The sequence below is a fragment of the Vespa velutina genome, chromosome 4, assembly GCF_912470025.1.
Source record: "Vespa velutina chromosome 4, iVesVel2.1, whole genome shotgun sequence".
In the NCBI taxonomy this organism is placed as follows: Eukaryota; Metazoa; Arthropoda; class Insecta; order Hymenoptera; family Vespidae; genus Vespa; species Vespa velutina.
In genome coordinates this window covers 4,903,593-4,920,242 of record NC_062191.1, presented here as the reverse complement: position 1 = coordinate 4,920,242, position 16,650 = coordinate 4,903,593, and the positions used below count along the sequence as shown (strand labels likewise).

At 26.1% G+C, this 16,650-nt stretch overlaps 4 protein-coding genes across 15 annotated transcripts; 3 read left to right on the top strand and 1 right to left on the bottom strand.

The window, feature by feature from the left end:
• The first annotated feature begins 103 nt into the window (after nucleotides 1-103).
• LOC124948535 (leucine-rich repeat protein soc-2-like) lies at nucleotides 104-7,200 on the top strand. 5 transcript variants are annotated; one of them, XM_047492274.1, is made up of 10 exons: nucleotides 104-267; nucleotides 390-518; nucleotides 677-2,284; nucleotides 2,419-2,558; nucleotides 2,617-2,720; nucleotides 2,810-2,977; nucleotides 5,943-6,118; nucleotides 6,491-6,615; nucleotides 6,711-6,855; nucleotides 6,957-7,200. In XM_047492274.1, exons 3-7 carry the CDS (start codon nucleotides 944-946, stop codon nucleotides 6,020-6,022), a joined length of 1,833 nt encoding a protein of 610 aa, XP_047348230.1. In that variant the 5' UTR covers nucleotides 104-267; nucleotides 390-518; nucleotides 677-943; the 3' UTR covers nucleotides 6,023-6,118; nucleotides 6,491-6,615; nucleotides 6,711-6,855; nucleotides 6,957-7,200. The 5 variants fall into 5 exon arrangements, with proteins under 5 accessions (XP_047348230.1, XP_047348227.1, XP_047348232.1 ...); XM_047492271.1 differs by having other exon boundaries at nucleotides 248-303; XM_047492272.1 differs by lacking the exon at nucleotides 104-267 and having other exon boundaries at nucleotides 333-518; nucleotides 5,943-6,202.
• On the bottom strand, nucleotides 3,107-15,914 carry LOC124948537. Its single transcript, XM_047492286.1, has 7 exons — nucleotides 15,406-15,914; nucleotides 5,066-5,317; nucleotides 4,567-4,861; nucleotides 4,464-4,485; nucleotides 4,300-4,334; nucleotides 3,916-4,207; nucleotides 3,107-3,740 (listed from the first exon to the last, which is right to left on the bottom strand). The coding sequence occupies exons 3-7, from the start codon at nucleotides 4,836-4,838 to the stop codon at nucleotides 3,648-3,650; spliced, it is 714 nt and encodes a 237-aa protein (XP_047348242.1). The 5' UTR covers nucleotides 4,839-4,861; nucleotides 5,066-5,317; nucleotides 15,406-15,914; the 3' UTR covers nucleotides 3,107-3,647.
• LOC124948538 lies at nucleotides 8,317-9,582 on the top strand. The gene is made up of 3 exons (XM_047492287.1): nucleotides 8,317-8,707; nucleotides 8,994-9,164; nucleotides 9,270-9,582. The coding sequence occupies exons 1-3, from the start codon at nucleotides 8,643-8,645 to the stop codon at nucleotides 9,373-9,375; spliced, it is 342 nt and encodes a 113-aa protein (XP_047348243.1). The 5' UTR covers nucleotides 8,317-8,642; the 3' UTR covers nucleotides 9,376-9,582.
• Nucleotides 10,048-15,067, top strand: LOC124948536 (ankyrin repeat domain-containing protein 13C). 8 transcript variants are annotated; one of them, XM_047492279.1, is made up of 11 exons: nucleotides 10,048-10,471; nucleotides 10,593-10,754; nucleotides 10,831-10,960; nucleotides 11,092-11,133; nucleotides 11,231-11,335; nucleotides 11,408-11,539; nucleotides 11,650-11,861; nucleotides 11,930-12,061; nucleotides 12,164-12,325; nucleotides 12,402-12,802; nucleotides 14,076-15,067. In XM_047492279.1, exons 2-11 carry the CDS (start codon nucleotides 10,725-10,727, stop codon nucleotides 14,290-14,292), a joined length of 1,563 nt encoding a protein of 520 aa, XP_047348235.1. In that variant the 5' UTR covers nucleotides 10,048-10,471; nucleotides 10,593-10,724; the 3' UTR covers nucleotides 14,293-15,067. The 8 variants fall into 8 exon arrangements, with proteins under 8 accessions (XP_047348235.1, XP_047348234.1, XP_047348236.1 ...); XM_047492278.1 differs by having other exon boundaries at nucleotides 10,544-10,754; XM_047492280.1 differs by lacking the exon at nucleotides 10,593-10,754.
• Nucleotides 15,915-16,650: the final 736 nt, after the last annotated feature.

Genomic DNA, 16,650 nt, shown 5'->3' with positions numbered 1-16,650 from the left:
TCTTTCTTTTCTTTTAAAAACATTAATGTTTTTATATTAATGACATATTTTCCTTTTTAACAATATTCTTCATCACAATTTTTTTAATAGTGTTCAAATTTTCGCAGAAAATCGATTAAAATGGTGCGTTTACATGACATCCATTCGTTCATAATTAAATACAATGAGTTCAAGTGTAATACTTTTATAATGCCTGTGATAGAGATATACGATATAATATATAACAAAATATTGTTCAATATTTACATCAAGTTAATGTAAAAAAAGGTTTTTATATTTAACATTATATCACGATGATTTAAGGTTAATTAAGAAAAATATTTTTAATTGAACATTTTTCGATCTATTTTATTGTATACTAATTTCTATTTTATTATCTATCCAATAAGATGTATACACATTTAACTACGCAATTACATGATTTAACTAATCACAATGTGTCAGTTTTTGAATCATCGAAAATCATGAAATATTTTTAGATAAAACTTTTCTTAAAATACTTTGACATTCCTAAAACGGTATGTATACATTTTTATATTTAATAATATATGTATATTGTTTTACTTTTATCCATGATCCTTTTTTTATGCTTATTGATATCTTATATTCATAATTATTAATATTTTTAACCTAAATTAATAATGATATATTAATCATGCTTTCCTCTTATTTTTAGATAACCTCTAACATTTGATCAATTTTCTATATATTGATGTTAAATGAAATACTTTCTGTACTGTTACAAGTAAAGTAATGTTATAAAAGAGAAATACTTAATAAAAAGTATTATGATGTATTTTCTAAAGTGCTATATCATTGAAAAAATTTAGAAACTAATACCTGTATCAAATAAAAATTGCATATAAATTATATATAAAAGAGAGTTAACTTGAGAATTAATTTGAGAGCAATTGTTCATAACTAAATATATGTTTGTAAAAAGATGGAAAAAGATAATCTGAAAATATTAGTATATCAAGAACAATCTGAGAGCACAGTAAATCAATGTTGGCCATGTCTTATAGAATCGTCTAACAAGAATTCAGTACCAATGAACAATTATACAAAGGGATCACTAAATCTTAAAAGTATCCTATATATACAAAATATATATAATTCTAGTAATAAACTTTTGCCAAATAAATTAACTAATCTAATAAAGTTAGATTTATCTGACAATTATTTAAAAGATCTACCTGACTATTTGGATCTATTAAAAAATCTACAACATCTTATTCTCAATAATAATCAACTTTCATGTTTGCCAAGTGTAATTGGAAATCTAGAAAAATTAGTATCTTTAAAGGTACACAATAATAACATAAAAGAAATTCCAGAAAATATTGGAAATTTATCAAATCTTGAAGATTTGGATTTAAGTTCTAATAAATTAAGAGACATTCCAGGGACGTATAAAATGTTAAATAGATTAAAATATCTTTCTCTTGCTAATAACAATTTTATGTGTACTCCTGATTGCCTTAGAACAGGAATGTGCAGTTTGGAAATGTTAGATTTATCACAAAATAATCATATTATGTTGAATGTTCCATTATGCAGTATTAAGATTAAAAGATTTTATGCTAAAGAAAATGATATCTGTCCATCATTTTTAAATTGGATATTTACTAACAAATATTATAAATTGGAAGAAGTATTATTAGATTATACAGTGTTTCAGAAATTTAATTTTCCAAGTGAAGAAATACCAATGTTAAATATTACAAAATTATCAATGATACAATGTCAATTGTCTGAACAACTTTTGAGTGAAATTATTAAAAGACTAAAGTGTCCTGAAAGTTTAAATATTGGTAATGATGAAATAACAAAGAAAGGAAATACATTTTGGGTTTTACCAATTAAAGATATACAAGATAAATCTAACCTGAAAGAAATAAATCTTCGTAAAACAAATATTCCAATGATACCTAAATGCATAAATGAGTTTCTGACTTTGGTAACAATAGATGCTAGTTGTAATAACATCACTTGGTTACCTGATGAAATATGTGACTTGCATAATTTACAAAATTTGATAATAAATAATAACTTATTAGTTAGTTTGCCTGACTCTATTGGCCAATTGGCATCACTTAAAACATTAATAGCTAGTTATAATGCATTAACTTGTTTACCAAGTTCTATGATGCATTTAAATAATTTACAGTTTCTGGACCTTTATGATAATAAATTTTTTACAGCAACAGATATTAATATTAATATGACTTGTTTACAAGGAATAGATCTTGAACAAAACTATTTTTCAACTAATGATTTACCGGTAAGATAATCACAAAATTTCTGCTATATAAAAAATTAATAAAAATACAAAACTATAAACTAATTAATTATCTATAAAACTTTATAAATCACAATTTTTTTTACATTGATATATTATATCATTAAATCACGAAGAGTTATGAAAATTTAAGAGCTGTATTATTAGAATATTGGATCAAAGAATTTAGAGAAGTTGGTTTAAAAAAGGAATCTGAATGCAGTGATGACAATGAATCTTTACATTCATTTTACTCATATAAAATTAATGATGATGAGTGTGTATCACTTTTATTTTCTAATTAATAGTAATTAATGCTTATTATACAACTGAAGACTTTGGTTAATCTCTAGATTACAAGAAGTACAGAATTCTTCTGAATGGGTTGAGGAAAATTGGGATGATTCAGAAAATTCAGCGGATGAATTTGATCCAAATGGTAAGATATACAAATTGGGATATTTTCTATCTTTTTTCTGTCAATAGTGTACCATACAAAGTAAGTAATATAATGCATTATTTTCACAGAATATTGGAAACCGAAACTCCGACAATGTTCTCCAATCTTTGCTTATAAAAGACAAATTTTACAGTCACATTTTTGTCCTGCAGATTTACATGCTAAATCAATTTTAAAGCATTTTAGACAAATGTTAAATAACGATACTTTCTCTTCGAATACTGAATTTGAAACAGGTCAATTTGAAGATGTCTGACAACTAGAAATATAGTTAAAAATAAAATTAGTCTATGCCATTAAATAGATAAAATAAATATTAATACATATTTTTTGATAAAATATTAAATATTTATATTTTGTTACTTTTTTTTACACTTATTTAAATATATGTATTACTTTATGTGCAAGCTGTGACAAATTAAATATGACAAATTCAAAGTGATCAATGAACGTGTGAATTTTATCAAAGTATAAGGAATAATAAAAATCATAAGACTTCATCACTATCATCGCTCGCGAGAAAAATTGATATTGTAGGATATTTGTTTACTTTGAAGCTCCCATTTCAAAAGCACTACGGTAAAACAATCTAATAAAGTCAAAATAGTTGGTTTTCCAAAAGCTTTTCTTATTTAAAAAAAAAAAAAACATATATATATATACATATATTTACTTATCATGATATTTATTATATCAGTTTCAACAATGGTATATATGTCTATTCATTTAAAAAAAATAATGGTTCTTTTTTTTCGAAATTAATTCGATATTTTAAATCAGATGTCATATATAAAAATCATTTTCATTCAATAATCCAACATTTGCAATCTGTTATCCATTTATCACAAAATGCTTCTTGTTTCTTGCTTTTGTTAAACTTTCAAACATCATACTTTGAAAATATCGTCATTTGTAATCGGCAATACATTTGCAACAATCGCAAATTGGATAACTTTTAAAATCATGGGCCATATTTAAACGAATTCTCTTTCTATCCGACTACAAAAGAGAGAGAGAGAGAGAGAGAGAGAGAGAGAGAGAGAGAAAAGAATATTTAAAAAAAATCTTACATAAGGAATGAACAAATATATGAACTATATAATTATGCAAAAAAAAAAAAAAATATATATATATATATATATATATATATATATATATATAAAATTTCATTTACTTTTCCTTCATCCAAATCTTTCGTTCTTAATGATTTTCTTTTAGTTTTATGCTTTTTTCTTTTCTCGTTAACTTTCAAATTTTTCTTAACATATGTATCGGGATATTTCTTAACACATACGTCCCTTGGTTTTTCTTTCTTTCGTTTTTTCGAAAGTATTCGAGATTTTTCTTGATCATTTCTACGACTTCTGTGATATTTTGAAGAACATTGCTCTAACGATCCGCTTTCAATATCCATATCTGAGCAATTACACGTGCAACCACTCAATTTTCCTTTTTCTTCGAGATGGCTATTTTTAAAAAAAAAAAAAAGGTATACAAATGTGTCATATTCATTTTCGTTTACATATATGTTAATCATTGAAATTATTCAAATAATTACATCGGTTTTGCCCCCATCAGTTTTGTACGTTTCCACTTACGAGTTACGCAAAATAATATGACGCACGAAATGATGAAGAAAAAGATAAGAAGAAGGAAAAGATTAAGCCATTGCATAGATGTTGAACTTTCGGTAGTATCAGTTACTTGTTTATTTTCACTCACATCATTGGATGGTTTTTCTTGACTATAATATAAGATAAATGAATATGAAAATAAATAAATAATAAATATATAATAATGAATAATACAATTTTAACAAACGTACGATGTCTTTTTTCCTTCAGTTGAAGACACAGTGTGCTGATTTTCATGAACCTGATTTGTGCAATTATTTTTTACTTTTTCATTTTTTTCCTTCTCCTTACCAACGAATTCTTCTTCCATATTTTTATATAAATTTCGTTTTGAAATTGAATGCGATTGTCCCTTGGACAGTTCATCGTTGACGATAGGATCGAAAGATTTGACATTTTTATTTCTTCTTATATATTTCGCTAGATCAGGTCTTCCTAACATTCTCAAGGTCACATCCATCATCTCGCGATTAGAATTTTCTCCTCCTTTTTTTTTTTTTTTTTTTTTTTTTTTTTTTTTTAACACATACATACACACATTATTAACCCCTATCTATTATTATAACAGTTTTATGAATTGTTTCGAGAAATGATTTTTTTAATTAAATTTGGCATATTTAATGAATGAAATAATCGACACATACGGTTACTGAAAGAAAAGACCTCAATGTTATATGAACTCTGTTTTACCGTATTAGCACCTAGATAATTATTGTTCCAATTTTCAAGTCTGATCAGACAATCCCGTTTTGTGATTCCATCGTTGTTGAAATATTCCCGTAGAATCCTCGTCGTCCGCATCTCAGGAATATATTTCATCGAAGCGCTCATTATGTTTATAAGTCGAAAACATTCTAAAGGATTTAATCTTAATGATAAATATTCGAATTCCTTTCGATCAAAACCGTTCTCGTCCACCATTGCATTGTGCGAGCCATATTTCTGATAAAATATTAAATATTATATATATATATATATTTTACTTAACAATTTTTATTTAACAATTTTTTCATTTAATAATGTAAAAAACCATAACCTATGTTATATTATAAAAATCGATTCTAAAGAAGGATCGAAACGAAAAATTATTTAAAAGATATACGTGCAGAAATTGAAAACTTATATAATTAACTTACTGTTATGAAAATAATGATTAAAACATAAATGTTACGTACAAATCGCATCGTAGAAAAATATTTAAAAAGTTCAAAATTTTTTTACCATCGGGCATTTCCGTTATTATCACGAAAAAAAAAAAATAAACATTCGATAAGATAATATCTTCACGCTTAATATGTAGACATTTTAATACACGTACACACACGCGTATACGTACACACACACACATACACATGTTTTTTGAAAATACATTGTCAGAATGTATTTGTATTTAGTGCAGAAAGGTTAAGTAAATAAATTAGAAAAAATATTTTAAAAAAGAAATTCGTGCAGTATTTATATTATTATTTAATAATTATTTTATCGAGCTTCACATACGTATACATTTATATAAATTTATTGAAAATAATATAATCTCTTATAAGAACTATCAATGATCTCTTTCTAGATCTTCGATGGAGAATAAGATCATCAAGATTTTTGTTCTCTATTCAAAATGAACGAATTAAAAAGGGACGCGGCATATAAAAATTTACAATCGAGATTAAATAATTTATTACAACTTAGTACCGAGACCATCTTGTCGTCAACGTTCGACGAAGAAATTCAAAATATTTTAACTCGGTGTGTAAAACTCTTATGATAATTTATTTATAAGAGAAAATTGTACGATGTAAAATTATGAAATCATATTTTGTGATTTATTAGGTGGGTTATTTTAAATGCTACAAAATTGTTTTTTTTTTTTTTTCTTACTGGAATCATTAAATATAATAATTTGTATAATTTTTTTATTTTTAATTAATTGGGATGAAAAAGCAAACATCTTGCTTTTGAAAAAATACTTAATGATGTTATATTTTTTTTTTCATTTCTTTTTTTTTTTTGGCAAGCTAAAAATATATAAATAAAAACACAAGGATATAAGAATATAACGAATATAATAAATACTTTTCATGGTCTATAATTATCTCAACATTATATTTTTATATTTAGAGATTATTACGACAAAAATATTACGATTATCCTAAGCAACAATAATAATAAAGATTTTAAAAGAGAGAACAGGATGGACTTAGATAAGTTTATTCCTTCTTTAAATAAAACGCAATTGAGAGAAGGTAAGGGTATTATAAAGGGTATTATAAAGGATGATAATATTTTTTTTTTCGTATGAAAATTCTTAATATTCGTTCATTTGATATGTTTTCTTTAGAAATTTCTACCTATAAAATGCCACTCCAAATTGTCGGTATTGTCGTCGTCATAACGATAATCTTAACTTGTTGTTGCACATTGCATTTAAGAAAGAAATTAATGGCTTTAGTAAATAAGGTGGTAGGAAAAAAGAAAAAAGATAGGTATTATAAAAATTATAAAAAAACATTTTTTATTTAATCTAAATAATAGATATGTTAAAATTTATGGTATAAGAAAATCATAAAAATATATTCTCTAATAGATTATCGTCGTTGGATGTAGAAAAGGGCAAGAGAGAATCGAAGAGTGGCTTGATGAGTGTAAAAAAGATACAAAAAAAGGAAACCAAGCCAGTAACTCAGAATGTAACACAACCAGTACCGCAACTTGCTATGACAACAACATCTAGTATTCAAGCAGAACCATCGCCAACTGGATGTTGCAAATGTTTCAAAAAAAAAAGAAAGAAAACTCGAAAAAAGCACAAGAGATAATAAGAACTCAAAGTACATATAAACATATATATATATATATATTTTTTTTTTTATTTATTTGAGCAATTTTTAAGAAAGAAAATTATTGAGCATCATTATCGATTATTATATAATTATTAGATAAATATTAAAAATTAATCAAATTGATAAAGATATGATGAAACCAAGATGATAAGATATCGAGAAGGTTAATTAAAGCAACCTGTAATAAGTACAATATATCTATGTCTCCGTAAAAGGATAAACAATTTTTCAACAATTTTTAAATACATAATTAAGTATTAATAATTAGAAATTAATTGAATATTATTAATAAGATTTATTTATTTATTTTTTTTTTTTGTTGATTTTTTAACACAAAATTTAAAGATTATTCGACATCACTTTTCTTTAATTACCTTTAATGTCTCTGTATATGTACAGAAAGAACTATTGATCTTAACTTGATTTCTGGTCACCTTATATAAACTTTTATGTTAAGGCAAAACTGAGTGGCATTGATTTATAAACGTGACAATCTTTAAAAAAAAAAAATTCATTTTCGATCAACATTTATTTTTTGTTTTGTAACCTAAACCTATATAATTGCAATTCATCAATGAAAAACTTAGAGTTTCATTTCACCGTATATTTGTTTGTATATTTTGCATTATTGTATGATACTTTTTGCACGATTGACATTAATTTGAGTCAATTGGAATATCTTGCTGCACGTTTAGATCCATTCGAATGTCGACGTCTCATTGCTGCCCTACATTACACGTCATATGAATTGCCGATGAATTTGGCGGCAGCAGGTAAATTTAAAAAAAAAGAGAAAAAATAATATTAATAATATACATGTATGAGAGCATAAAAGTGATCTTGAAACTGCTATAAATGAATTCTTTATATATATATATATATATATATATATATATATATATATATATATATATATATATATATTCTTTTTTGCTATAACGATGTTTAGATTTCTTACAAAAAAAAATAAAAAAAAAAAATAAAATAAAAAAAAAATGTTGAAGATTTTTTTATCAAATTTTATACAGATGAATAAAAAACGAAAATGTTTTTACTCTAGTAAGAAAATAATTTTATCAAAGAGTCTATGAAATATAAGAAGCTTATAATTATGTATGATTTAAAAAAAAAAAAATTATATTTTTATAAATTAATATTAACATGCGTTTAGATTCTTTTTGTATTACATTAGAAATAAAAAAATAATTGAATAAAGCAAAGAAAAAAAAAAAAAGAAAAAAAAAAGAGATTATGTGGCAGAACGCACAGTAGAAGAGGATATTCCGTGCATAAGACAATTAGTTCATTGGAACAGTTCTCCAAATGAAGGTCTTGGTCAAAGCCATGAAGCCTTAGTTCATCGACTTCGTCAATTGGGTCACAATGACTTAGCTGATTGGCTTGGGAAATCCACGTTTAAACAACTTGGAATGGATATGGAAAGAATTATGAATCGACCATTTGATAAATTAAGCGAACAAGAAATTGAGACATAGTCAGTTAAATTGTATTTAAATATGGACAATATTAATTTGTTTCAAAGACTTAATGATTTAAAAATTAATTTAAATTTGTACATTTCTTTTCTTCATTTTTTTTTTTTTTTAATTAAAATTTATCATGTAATTTAAATTTATAATGTCTGTAAAGTATATTTAAACTTTCTAATATGAAATCGGACAGATGGAGAGAGAGAGAGAGAGAGAGAGAGAGAGAGAGAGAGAGAGAAAGAGAGAGAGATTTGTTAATAATTTTATAATAACATTTAGTTTTGTTAACAGTTATCCATTAACAATCGATCCAATTGAAAATCCCGGAAACGATGATTTTTGGTCTCAATTAAATATCATCTTATTGGCAATAATGTTAGGTTTAATGGGAACTTTATTAACATTAATAGGATATATTATTTTTTATATGATCAAAGTGCGTTTACGTAGAACAAAATACAGGTAAAGATATAAGAGTCCGTTTTGTGAATTTTTTTGAAACTATTTCTATTCAATATATTATTTAATAATTTATATATATATATATATATTTTTTTTTTTTTATAGAAAAATGAAGCAAGAAATGGATACTGATAAAACGTCGGAAAAAGAAAAACAAAAAATCAACAAGACAAAAGAGATGCTACATATTATTGATAATTCGTCTGATTAATTGAATTTCTTAAATATTTCTTCGATAAGAAATAAAATTGTGGATAGGGTGTGTATGTATGTGTGTACGTATATAGAATAGAAGCATGAAATTTCAATTCATATTATATATCGCTTCACTAGTGCTCTCTAGCGTATTAGTTTGGAACTCGATTCAAACTTTTCATGTTACCCATTCCTTTCCGATACGAAAGGTAAATAAAAAGTATACGACTAAATAATTAGGTATGTATATTAAAAAAAAAAAAAAAAAAAAAAAAAATTGTATGCTTTATGATAGAAAAAAAAAAGTATTCTTAGGAAAAAATATTAAATAAAGATATTGACAAAGTTCAAAATTTGAGATGAGTTGTATTATTTTCGTTTTTATATTGACTTTTTATTATAAAGGTTATAGTCAAGAAGAAGAAAAAAATATTTAAATAATTTTATACAACGGTATTTTTATCAATTCATAAGTATATAATTTAATATTTGTCGGTTTGTATATATATATATCCATATATATATATACACATATATATATATATATATATATATATATATATATTTTTTATGATATTTAATTGTGTTTAAAAATAAGTATACGTATAATATGATTTGATATATCGATACTCGATGTATCGTGTATTAAAAGTCGACTAATCGACGAAGGAAAAGAATCGATATATAAAGTAAATCGATGTAATTAGCGGCCGTTTCTATATCAATTTTACACCGATGTGTTTGTTTTACCATCATATTTTGTGATGTATTCGTACAAATATAAACAGACGAATTAATTAACAAAAACAAATAGTTCGAAGGGTCGAAACATAGGCCTAGTCAAGATAAATTTCCAATTTCATGATGCTCTATACTTATCTTAGAAGCTCTATGAATAACAATACTTTTGCGTAATATATGATACTGAGAAAACGTGCATTTTATTATTGGTTATATTAGTAATAATAACACGATGATTATTATAATAAATGTAAATTCTTTAAGTAGAAGTTGCTATTAAACGATTTAATTTTAGTGATATTACACGAAATATGTATATTGCGCACTATACTGACACATTAGATTCTGTAATAGGCTGAGTCTTAATTAAGGTAAGCAATAATGTCAACACTTTGATTAAACAACATGCTCTGTCACTGGGGTTAAATCAGAGTCAATCGCAGAAAAGGATATGTCATTGAGAAACTACAATATGTATATGTTCTAAATAAGGACTAAAAATAATACACAATGTAAAAAAAGATTTGGCAAACGACAGATAGCAAAGAAGTATCAATTGCAACAGTTCACTTAAAGTCATGAAGGCTTGCTTTGTAAAAACTTGAGAAAAATATATAATAATCTATGGTTTTGGATAATATGATTTGTTTTAAAGTTACGTTTCAATCATCTCTAAAAACAATATATATAATCTATTTTATTTCAACACTAATTTATAATATCATCTTAGACACAAGCTACAATGGCTGACAACACTGAAAGTGAACAGTATCCTCTTCATAAATGCATCTTTCAAGGGGATATAAAAACCTTAAGTTCATTGATTAGGACACATGATCTCAGCCAAAAAGATAAACAAGGTTAGTATCAATAATATAGTAAATAATTTATATTATTTGAAAGTTTGTAGAATAACAGATAGTAATTTAAACATGAATGCTTATGTTTGTAAATAAACAAGTTTTAAGCAAAGGTATGTTGTATTTTTTAGGAAATACACCTCTGCATTTAGCTGTGATGTTAGGAAGAAAAGGTAATATAATGAAATATTTGTCATTAATATCAAATATAACAAATAGCTAAATATAAGATTTTTTTAAGTAGAATGCAAAGAATAAATGATGTTGCAGAATGTGTTCTGTTATTACTCGCCCATGGTGCACCTGTTAAGGTAAAAAATTTAGCTGGATGGAGTCCACTAGCCGAAGCGATTAGTTATGGTGACAGGCAAACTAGTTAGTTCTTACAAATGAAAATTTTACACAATATTATTAGCATCAAACTAAATAATAATATTTTTTTTATAGTATCATCTTTAGTAAGAAAATTAAAACAACAAGCAAGAGAACAAATGGAGGAAAGAAGGCCGAGTTTAATTGCTGCTTTACACCAAATGGGTGATTTTTATATGGAGTTAAAATGGGACTTTCAAAGTTGGGGTACAATGATGAAAAACATTTTTTATATATTATGTTGCTTGAATAACGTAATATTTTCAAGGTTATTAAAGTTGTTATTCAATCTATCATAATAAATTAATTTTTTTTAGTGCCTCTACTATCAAGAGTATTACCATCGGATATATGTAGGATATATAAAAGTGGAGCGTCAATTAGAATGGATACTACTCTTGTAGACTTTAATGATATGAGATGGGAAAGAGGTGACATATCGTTTATTTTTAATGGAGATAAAAAGCCTGGCAAATCTTTGACTATCCTTGACAATAAGGCTAAACTTTATCAACGTTTGAGATATGAGGTATGTTTTTATTTTATTTTAATGAACTTTCATTATTTCAGAATCATAATAAAAAGTATTTTTTTTAGGAAACAGAGGTTGAAATTGAAAATGAAGTTGATATCCTTATGTCTAGTGATATAATGGCAACGCAAATGTCGACCAAAGGTATAACATTTACTAGAGCCCAAACCGGATGGATTTTTAGAGAGGATAAAAGGGTATCTAAGATTAATGATAAATGATCATTTTAATTAAAAACATAGTGAAAGCATAGTTTTGATAAATGTCACATCTAACGTGAAACAAAATATTTCTTATAGGAAATGGTAGGACCTTTTACAGCAGACTTTTATCAAATTAACGGTATGGTATTAGAAAGTAGAAAGAGACGGGAACATTTGAGCGAAGAAGATTTGCAAAAGAACAAAGCTATAATGGAATCCCTTACAAAAGGAAATTCGCAAGGGTTTGCAAACGACGAAGTAAATAATTTTGATTTTATTCTTTTTTTAATGATATAGAATAAAATATATTTCTAATGTTCTAACATTATTTTAGCCTCCTATGAGAAGAGCATCTTTAAATCCACCCCCAGAGTCGAATATTACATGGGAAGAATATAAACTTGCACCTTCAGGACAATGTCCTCTTTTAGGAAGAAATATGGTTTATAAAGAAAGTAGTAAGCCCTTCAAAGCAACTGTTGCTATGAGCCCAGATTTTCCATTAACAGTAGACATGCTACTCAATGTTTTGGAAGTTGTAGCACCATTTAAGCATTTTAACAAATTGAGACAATTTGTTCTAATGAAATTACCTCCCGGTTTCCCTGTGAAGATCGATATACCTATTTTACCTACCGTTACGGCAAAAATAACTTTTCAAGAGTTTTCCTTTCGTGACGATGTTGATCCAGAATTATTTCAAGTACCGTCGGATTACTTTAAAGATCCTATGAGGTAAGAATCTATTATAAATAATTATAGTTAAGATATATAAAAGCGATGACGATATAAACCGTCTTTAAAGCAATGAATCGGACTGAGGCTTCGACCTAAAGAGATTTTATACTGAAGCGGATGTATCTAGGAGTAATATTACCAGAAATGGGTTTTCAATAATCTTCATTTCCAAAAGACATAAACGTGTACAAATCTTCGCACACAAGATCATCTATAAAAGAATATTAAAATACAGATATAAGTTTGCCAACTGTTATCTATATGTCCAACTGTCATAATTGAACCTACATTTCTGTTTAAGAACATACAATTTTATTCTGTAGATTTATGTGCTCGTCAAAGATAATTCTTAGAAAGAGAGATAGAGAAAAAGAGAGAGAGAGAGAGAAAGAGAGAGAGAGAGAGAGAAAGAGAGAGAGAGAGAGAGAGAGAGAATTCAATTTATTAACTTATCTCAAAATGCAATATTCATTCATATTCATATATAATTTACAATTGCATAGATTTATTGCATTAGATTTTCATATATAATTACTCATTCATTATTCATATATAAGTTACTTTGGCCAAAATGCCGATCTTATGAACATAGTTAAAATAATACAGAAGACAATGATAGAATATGTAATATCACTGAAATCTTTTATCGTTTTAACTTAATATTTAAGAAATGCTAAAATCCAATAGATGGTACTGGATCTATTTGAAGTTTAAGTAAAACTTAAGGCTTACTTATCTCTAAAGATTAATTTGTATTAGAATACAAATTTTGAATTAAATATTTTCATAAATTAATATCGAACATCTTTACTCTCATCCTTTTTCTAAATAATCGTTATAATAATTCGTCAGACCGTAACCTTAAGTATAACTTAAATTTTAAGTAGAACACAGAAGCGTATGTGCCTAAACTTTGGTCAATAAACAAAAAAGAACCGTCCATCATATAGCGGCTAAATATATTTATTAAATTTATTCAAAAGATAACCATAATATATATATATATACATATATATACATATATATATATATATATACATATATATATATATACATATATATATATATGTATATACATATATATATATATATATATACATATATATAATACAGTTCGTTCATATCTTTCATTTTTCATTTTTTTTCCATTTTCGAAAGAAACATTTCGTACGAATTTTGTGGTTTCCAGGTTTGACGTAAGATAAATAAACTGAATTTTTCACAAGGTCCTTTTTGAAGATATCAAGAGTACCATTGATTTTTTGTTCAGTGGGACCATATGCTTTTTTATGCATTTTAAACAAATGCCGCAACCAGATGATATAATGTTTACTTTGAAGTCGGCCTTAAAAAAATTTTCCGAGCGAATAATACTTCGTACAATTACGCCTACAGAAAGAGAGAGACGGAGAGAGAGAGAGAGAGAGAGAGAAAAAAAAGAAAAACAAAAAAAAAGAAAAACAAAAAATAAGAAAATAAAAAAATAAAAAAAAAAAACCACGGAAAAAGGGGAAACTTTTTCCATAACTTCTAACATTCCGAATTGTACAGTGATTTGGTTGTGATACATAGATTTATAACTCGTTTATCTAAGCTAAACTCCAAAACAAAAAAAGTGGACACGTTATTGTATTAATAAACTATATCGATCGGAGAATAAGAGATAATCGTTGGTGGAAATGACACGGAAAAAAAAAAAAGAAAAGAAAAAAAAAAGAAAAAAGAAAAAAAAAGAAAAAAAAGGAAAAAAAGCAAAAAAAAAAATCGAAAAAATACTGAAAGAAAAAAAAGACTAAATTAAAAAACGCCATGGGTGTTTCAAAAAATCAAAATGCCAATAATAATTATTTTTGGTATTTTGAGTATTGTATACAGAGAAACGTCTCAATAGGAATTATGATATTGACGTGCACGTGGAGTGGCTTTGGAAATATCTACTATCATCAAATTCCTTTTTCTATAAATCCGAAAGGCACATGAATCGGACAAATGAATTCAAATGGAGTTGAGACTCATACAGATGAGCTATTACAATACTCCCGAATTCTATCAGTCCTTTCAAATCAAATAATCGATATCGTCTCGATTTCGTCGCATTTCGAGTCACGACCAAACTCATTCATAACTTTTGATATATCGATATGCAATCATTAAGTGATAGACCGTCTGTACTGCGTGTATGTACCTCGATATGCAATAATTCTTAATTTAATATTACCTGGTAAAATGATCAATCAAATAAAATTTTTTTGGAACTGAGAACATATTAACTGATTTTCTTTTCTATTCCACTATTTAACACGACGATCTTATTGAAAAACATTATAACTTTTCTATCGTATGCGATTTAGATATGATAGAGAAAACTGTTAAAAAAAAAAAAAAAGAAACAAAAAGAATATATATATATAAAAGATAAGAATAGAAATTATTCGTATTGATTAACAACTTCCTATCTTTCGACATTTTAAAAATGTAATAAACATATCTAAAGTTTATTTCTGTTACAAAGATTCCGGGATAGCATGGGTTCGACGTGAACGTTTATCTTCATAAAAAAAATTTACAAATAGAAATTGAAATAATAGTCATGTACTCACCTACAATATTTTAAACGTAGAAATATGAATTTGCATTCGTAGATACTCGAGATGAGATAGAAGCAATAAATTTCTTCGCGATCCGTTCGATCATCGTGTGTCCGATCAGAATACAGAAGCAATCTTCTCTGTTCGCCTAACTTCCTTTTTTTTTTTTTTTTCTTTTTCTCTTTACGAGATTAATTTAGGGGATCTTAACGTTTAATGGAAGCCGTGCAGAAGCATATAATATCGGCTACGGAATATTTGCCATTACTGAAGAAACGAGTAAGGGATCGAAAAAGCGAGATAGTACATTTTCTGCAACCCTACTTCGACTACCCTCTTTCAACCCTCGAAGAAGAACACGAAACACGACGCCATTGGTCGATTCTTAGTTTTATGCTTCCTCTACGAAATACTGCTTCTCCGGTAGAAGCCTTCCCAACAAGAATTTACTTCCTATTGGCTAACATGCCATTTCGCCTTCTCCTTCTGCGACTTAATAAGCTGTTTTACGAGATACCATTCAGCCTCTATCTTCCTTTCGATGTCTTCTACGTCCATGTTATACGATACATAACATTAGAAAAAAAACGTTTTTTTGCTTTTTTCTTTTTCTTTTTTTTTTTTTTTTTCTATTTTTTTTTTTTTTTACTCTTCTTTGCGCTTATCTAAAAAGGAAATATACAAAGTATTAGATTGTAATGTACATAAATAAGTTCCATCGCTAATATAAACATATTATAATTCTAAATGAATAATAATTGAACTTATTTGTGTTATGACCTTTCCAATAGATATTTTTTTTTTTTTTCTTTTATTCGTATTTTATCAATCGCAATATCGTTGAGAAGATTAATTAGAAAGAAGTTATCGGTGCGTATTATTGAGTGAGAACTATGAATGAAATTTATTTTCATTCGTTATCTATCAATCGTATCATTGAGAAAATTAATTGGAAAGAAGTTATCGGTGAATATTATTGAATGAGAGCTATGAATGAATTTCATTTTCATTCGTATTTATCAATCGTATCATTGAGAAGATTAATCAGGAAAAATTTATCGTTATGTATTACTGAATGAAAATTTATTTTTATTATGAATGAAAATCTATCAATTTTTGTCATCTACTCAATCATTGTTTTATTTTATTTTATTTTTTTGTTTTTTTCTGGTTTTTTTTTCTTTTTTTTTTTTTCTTTTTTTTTTTCTTCGGACGAGTAAATTTATTCGACGCTCTACATGTTAAAGAAAATAACGG